Below are 7,238 nucleotides of genomic sequence, written 5' to 3'. Positions count from 1 at the left end.
TGCAGCTCCTATGTAAAAGCAAATACACTAGCTGTCCAAACAGGACGAAGTACCTAATATCTCTGAGACTCTGGACTGAATATCCACATCCAGTTGGAAAATGTTAATGAACAGTTGGGAATTTTGATGGCTTTGGGCCCAGGACCTAACTTTCTTCTGATTTCTGCAGTTTTCAGTCAGCCAGGATGTTTAGCATAGTGAGTGTGGATTTTCCAAGGCAAGGTGCTCCAGGAAGTGTCCCTTGTACAAGTGATCTGGCAGAATGAGAGATTTGCTCACTACAGGAATACTTCTAAATTCATTTTAAGTCAGGAAAATGTACAAGTGGCATTAGGAAGCTAAGTCAAAACCCTGACCACTACCCTATAAATTCAGCTATATAACTTGAAACCAATGAAGCAGGAGACAATTATAGGCAAACATGATCTGAGGACATGGCACCAGCTGAAGTGTGACACAAAATAGTAAAAAGAAAAGAGAAATTAATAAACACCCTGCATGCAAAAGCCAGGTTCTAAAATATGGATTATCCTTTCAGACTAAAAACTGCTCCATCCCCATATGCATATCTGAGCAGCTGATGTAAAACAAGACTATTCTCCCAAATAAATTAATAAGACAGTATAAATAAAGGCATATAGACCATTCATAAATACTCTGTTGGCAATAGAACACACTGGAGCTGCCTTTGCTGATAGCTGCATTAGCAGCTGCAGTTGGGCTGCTGTGGAGGAGGGGTGTCCTTTAGCTGTGTGTTCTGGTTGCTGGCAGCAATGGTGGGATTTGTCTCCAGACTTTCTGACATTTTGTCACAGATGATATCCACAAGTCGCTCAAACGTCTGCTTGACATTAATGTTTTCCTTGGCACTTGTTTCAAAAAATTCAAATCCTAAGAAAATAAAGAACATGTTTATGTCCTAGGCATATTTCAATATCTCCAATAAACATACAAACTTCTCTTGAGCAAGAGACACTCAGAAAGGAAACACATGAGAGCACACATATGAAAGAAGAGCAGTTAAAATTACAATATGATCAAAGTACACTAGTGCTACTGGCTTTATACAAGGCTGGATGAAGTCAGGACAACTCCAGATATATTCCCTTAGAAAAAATCTACTTTAACACAGTTTAATTGAAAACTTAATACCTGTTTCAGAGAATTATTTTAGGAAAGCCCTATATGTACAGCAATTGGGAAGGAGTAATCTGTTTCTCCATCTCTAACTGTTATGTTCCTCTGAGCATGATTCAGTTGGAAACAGCCATTTCCATTGTGTTATTAAGGTGGTGCCAAAATACAAAATAATGCTTGCAAAAGTAAAGGTAAAAAACCAAGGAAGACAAGAAAAGATTTTTGAAATTTGATAGGTACTAAAGTTAGATGTGAATCCATGGGACCAAAGGGATTCCCAACTCCACAAACAGAACTAATAAAAAAAGAAAAAAACCCCAAACAACAGAAATGCACATAAGGAAGAAAACATCTTAATTAATTTGTACAGAAGGACTTTTAATCTATTCGTTCTCAATGATTAGCCCAAAGGCAAAAACCATAGCTATCCTTAGTCCTTAAGGGACCCTGGAATTTTTTCTAGAATTGAGACAGATGTTCTAAGCCCTCCAGAGACAGTTTCCCTAAGTTCTCTCCTCTGCCTCCATTTGTATCACATCTCACCTCCCACATGTGTCTCATTCATGCCAGGCCAGGTTTGCAGCTTGGCAGTCAGCCTGCAACCTAGAAAGCTTCTGCCAGTGCTAGGTCTTTCCACATGCTTGTTTCCTTTGCAAAGCATTTGTGTTCCTTAGTTTATTGTCTTCTAGGACTTTTCCCACATTTTCCCCAAGTTAGACCATTTCTCACTCGTTCTTTGATAATACATAACTTTCTTCCATTCTTGTCTTTCCACTACCTATGGGTTCAATATTGAAGCAGTTCACAAAACATCTGATTCACTGATGTGAATCAGTGAATGAGAGCTTTACAGAAGCCTTTGCACAGTCTGGCTTACCCTTTCCATAACTATTTTGATTCCTTCTGATTAAATCTGAATATTAATCTGCAATTACCACTGTCTTTAAGTATGATAAAAATCCCTGTCAGAAAATTTCAATTACTTGAAATTCCTGGCAGAAGGACAGAAACCAAATCTTTGTGGGTCTGGTGGTTTTGTTTGATTTTTTGAATGCTTTGTTTCATTCTCTTTTGAAAGGCCACATGAAATTTAAATTCAAGTACTTTGGTCACATTAGTATTATGCATTCAGTATGCCACCTAAACAGAATGTAATCTGCCCATTCAGTCCTATAACTGTTGTCCATGCAGATTTTGCAATTTGAGTTCTACCCAAGAATTACTGGAGATAATTATATTTAGCTTGACATGATAACCCAGCAAGAAGTGATAAGCAATGTAAAACTCACCTCTGCTCTGAATTTTTTTGTATTTTTAATTTATGTAAGGTGCTGGACTGAAGTGTCACGAAGCACTAAAATGTTTAAATGTATAGGAGCTAAGCACTGGCAAATGCTAGTATTCATAGGGAGATTAGATAGCAAGAGCTACAAATATTGAACAGAGGTTTCTTTGGTCAGACAACTTCTGTTAGTATCCGGAAGAAGTGTAAGGGTAAGCTCACCAGTCTTAGAATACATTGCCATAAAAAATTTTTCATTCCACATTTCTCTGCAAAGCAGGAAAACTGTGAATAATAAAAGACTTTCTTCAAAAATTACATACAAGGATATGGTTTTGATCTATAAGATATTGCCTTAGTTCAGCTTTGCTCATACATTTCCTTTGTTCTAAACTAGAAGGAAAATGAGGAAAGACAGTGTAGCATAACTTGCTGGTGGCTTTGGCCCTCCTGCAGAGCTCCATGCAGGAGAAAGCTACTCAGATCATTTTGGAGCTGCCTGGGGAAAGGAAGATCCTCCACAATTTCAGTATGCTGTGTTGAAACCCAGATGCAGCTCCAGCCCAGCGATGGAGTCAAGAATCTTCCACAGCTCTCAGTGTCTTCTCCACAGGAGGGAGGAGGAAAGCAGCTGTTCCACAGAGGAACAAGCAGAATCATAGGACAGAAGAGCTAAGTAACAATGGGGGAAAGGTGCACCAAAGCTTTGGAGATGATAGGAAGAACACTGAATCTAAAGAATATTTAAGAGTTTTTACAATTATAAAAATGGAATAATGAGCACATCAGATGATCATGAAATCGCAGATGTGATATCTAGGTAAGAGATCTAGACAGAGAAAAGCAGAAAATGAAAGGAAAAGAGTCACAGAGAGGAGGCCTATGCCAAGAACTACTGTAACAAGGATAAGAGCAAGAAAACAGGCCCACTATCTTGGTGAGGATGTTTTGCATGAGAACATAATGAAAAACTTACAAGGCACCCATTGTCCAGATTCAGTAGAGGGTTACAGAGTGTCAAGTGCAAAATAATTGATTCAAATAAAATACTCAAGAGATTTCTGTGGAATTTCAGATATGATTTCAATAGAAGGAGATTGCAGTCATACCAGTGATGTAGTTGGATATCAGGCTATGAGGGTATTCCATCAACTTGGACATTAATTGCCTGGACCTGCTAGGCTAGGCTTTGCTGCATAGATGAAGCAATGGACAGACCTGAGAGAAAGTGGCTGAGCACCCAATTGCCTCCACAATAAAACTAATGCTGTATTCTTTACTGGGACTGTAGGGGTGGGAATTTTGAACAGTCTGGGAAATTAGCCCAAACAGCTCCTTCTGTGTATAGACCTATGAAAGGCGCTTTTTATATGCTTGGATGTGCAAATAAACATCCATCTTCCCAAGAAGAGAATGGGGCATGCATGTGAGCTCCTTCCAGGCAGCTCCTGCTATAAAACAGATGCAGCTGCACATAGGTAAGACACTGCTCTCACAGGTGCAGAAATGGTAAGACTCACAGAAGACTCTCTTGAAGCCAATTAAGACAGTTAAGAAAAGCTTTGTGCAGTTTCTGGTAATCACTGTCAAAGCATCATGGCATTTACTGAGCAAGTGGGACCAGCTGAGTTACAAAAATTCAGCAGAACAGGAGTTCAAAATCTCATCTGATGCAGCCAAAGACACCCTTGCTTTATGAAGACCCTTGCAAGAGAGGCTTCTGTAGGCATTCAAACAGCAACTGATTGTCCTGGGCAATAGATTCAATTTTTCATGGGAGTATTACCTTGTGCCCAACAAATTAGGTTGGTTCTTTTGACTGGTTAATTTTTTTAACCAAACAAATGGTTGGTTAAACCTGCCTGTGGAACAGTTTCAAGGAGCTATACAGAATTTTTCCTAGCAGAGTGTTCTTGGAATCAGCGCTAGAATTCTGTTTGTTTTCATTTTTATTGAATATTTTGCAGATCTTTTTTTCCCCATGACACCTCCTTCTCTACTGACTCATCTTGCAATTACTTTACTAATGGCTCTTAGACACCCTAAGCTTCATAAATCCCTGTGTATGACAGTCTAAGTTCTATGACTTTTAATACTTTTTTCAGTTTTTTTTTCACTGCTCATTATTAATTGAGAGAAAATATTTTCCATGAGGATATAAATGTGAAGTGAGGCAGCTATCTGGTGCTGCTCAGGGAAGCAGAGCTCAAAGAACACCATGTTCCCACCACCTGTGATGATCTGTACTGCTGATGTGGATGAGGCCAGGCAGAGGAGATTATTGCAAAGACGTGACAAGCCCAAGAGGTAAGTGGGAAGGTCAGGCAGAACAGAGCTGAAACTCAGAAAATCCAACACATCAAAGTGCTGCCTGTACAAAGTGTGTGGAACATGGAATACGATATTTTAAGTGCTTATTTTGTGTTTAATTCTGTTTTCCTTTGCTGTTTCCTTGCTGATTCCCTCTTTCCCCACTACTGACTCAAAGAAAGCTGGCAAGCTCTTGGCAGCTCCTACAGAGCACTACAGCAGCAGAGCTAGACAGGGCACTGGCATGGTTCTGTTGTTCACCTGGTGATCTACAATGCACACAGAGCATTTAGATGGCTTTCCTAAATCATACACACAGCCAGAATTACTGACTTTGTACCCTGGCTGCCTCACATGTGTGTTAGCTCTGTAGAGGCTGTTTCATGACTGCACATTAACACTTGTTTATGTCTGCTTTCAAAACACAGGAAAGAAAAAAGCCCAGAAAGCACAGTCATATGCAAAGAGAAGGACATCCTGCACCCTCTCATCTTCCTGAGAAAACATGACATCAAGAGCACAAGCTAGACAGCAAACTTTAAGAACATTCCCACAGACAATACAGACAAGATCTATGCTGATGTTTCACAAGTTGATAAGGAGGCATTTTGGTTTCAGAATGTTTTTCTACAATAAAGACAATTTAATTTATCACCCCATATGATACATTTTGCAGATGTCCACAAGGGTATATTCCCTCACTTACTATCCTTCTAAACTTTCATGAAGACAAGCTTGAACTGTGGTCCTTAGGGCTGCTTTTGTCAGTGTCTTGTTCAATCCAGAATTGTGAGGAGTAGTAGGAGACTGCAGCATCAGGGCAAGAAATGGCTGCAGGAAGCTGCTCCCTTTGTAAGAGTAGAATGCAAAAGGCAACTTCCAGGGAGTCATGGGATTTAATACTTTAACAATATCATTGTATATAATGGAGAGGAGTTAATAAGGCCTTATCTTCTTAAAATTGCATCCTGTGGGTAGTTCTGAGGGGGCACTGGCAGGCACTTACCTTCTTGCCTGCTATGAATAGTATCTAATAAGTTTTGCATTCACGTTACAGGCTGTCAGTCAAGGCAACTGCAAGACCTTCCTCCTCTGCTCAGATGTCCAGTTCCTCAGAACTGTCAATATTTTTTAGTCAAAGAGAGAAAGGAAACACATGGCGTGACTGCAAAGGTCATCTCTCCTAGGAAACTGGGCTGAAAGTCGCTGGAGACCACCGCTGTTCTTCAAAGTATCTCCTACACCAGCAACTATCTTTGCTGGTGGTGGTTATGGCAGCAGTTCTGGTTTGCTGTGCTTTGCTCTCTAGATCAATAGGAGGGGATCTCCGCTGGCCTTACAAGCTCAAGTGCTGGACTACAATCAGAAAATTATTAAAACAACATTAAGCCTCAGAACAGGACTCTGCTAATATTATCTCAGTGAAGAGCAGTGCTTTATCACCATTCAAGACAGAGAATTAAAAGGAAGATAAACATTATTAACAGAAATGCTAAGCTATTTCTCCAGTCTTTAGGATGGCTGAATTTATTAACAACAAAAAAGCTACAGGGGGACTGTCAGCTGTGGCAGAATGGGGAGACCCAAGGGGCTGTTACTGGTCATGCTCTAGCTAACATCTCATTTTCCAGTCTTTCAGAACAGAAGGTTGCATATAAATTTCAGTTGTATTGATTTTGATTGTCATTTCCAGATACCTTTTAAATGAGTGCATTTGGGCAATAAATTAGATTTCTGGCAAAGGTTTTTGTGTGTGTGTGTTTACAGGAGACATGGGCTGAGCAAACCCTTGCTCCTCATTTTTATTAAATAAATTTGCTGTAATGTAGCTCCCAGTATGTGAAAGTAACGGCAGGCTGGCTTTCCTCTCAGTAAAAGAACATCCTGGGGACAGGAGCCTGTAATTGCTCTGCCAATACCCTGTCTGTGTTGTAGCTAAACAGAAGACTGGTATTTGTCAGTGCTGTCAGTCTGTCTCTTTCCTCTGGAACTAACCTTTTCCCATTAAAAAAAGCTTTAAAAACAGTGCCGGATGGAAGTTTGAGCAAGCATATTGTAGCACAACCCAATTATTTTCATTTTTAATGCAAATTTAGATGCAGCCATATGTCCATGCTCTCTAAGCAGTGGGTGACCTGCCTTGTGCACCACAGCCTCCAGTCAGACACAGAGGCAAAACAGACCTTGCTGTTCTAGCAAACTGTGTGTGCTGAGGTGTCAGTTCCCACTTGGTTTCTGATTTACATGCCAAAAGTGCAGCACTAAAAATGCCTCTTCAGTTCAGTGCCTGAGCTCACAGCTGCCTCGCACACACAGCACGCCCCCAGATGCCCAATGAATGTGTTGCCCCCAGGGCTCCTACCCCTGGCGAGTGAAGGTGCACCCCAGTCCTGATACTGGGGAGCTGCTGCCTTGTGCCCCAGCCATGGAAGGATTCAGAAACCAGTCTTGTTCCTGTTCCATCTCAGCAGCAGGGCTGCTCTTGCAGGCTGGGTCACAATTGCACCCT

At 40.7% G+C, this 7,238-nt stretch overlaps 1 protein-coding gene across 1 annotated transcript in view; it reads right to left on the bottom strand.

Moving 5' to 3' along the window:
- Positions 1-703: 703 nt before the first annotated feature.
- The window catches only part of RAB3C (RAB3C, member RAS oncogene family), a gene marked incomplete at both ends in the record, with an annotated part of 114,190 nt that continues 107,655 nt past the window's right edge, over positions 704-7,238 (bottom strand). Inside the window, one exon of the mRNA XM_084225612.1 lies at positions 704-891. Within this exon, the coding sequence (XP_084081738.1) occupies positions 704-891 (188 nt within the window). The remainder of the gene's footprint in view (positions 892-7,238) is intronic.

The sequence above is a fragment of the Fringilla coelebs genome (genome assembly GCF_963513975.1).
Source record: "Fringilla coelebs genome assembly, chromosome: Z".
NCBI classification, from domain to species: Eukaryota; Metazoa; Chordata; class Aves; order Passeriformes; family Fringillidae; genus Fringilla; species Fringilla coelebs.
The sequence above is the reverse complement of the archived record's forward strand: the minus strand, read 5'-3'. Positions and strand labels throughout refer to the sequence as shown.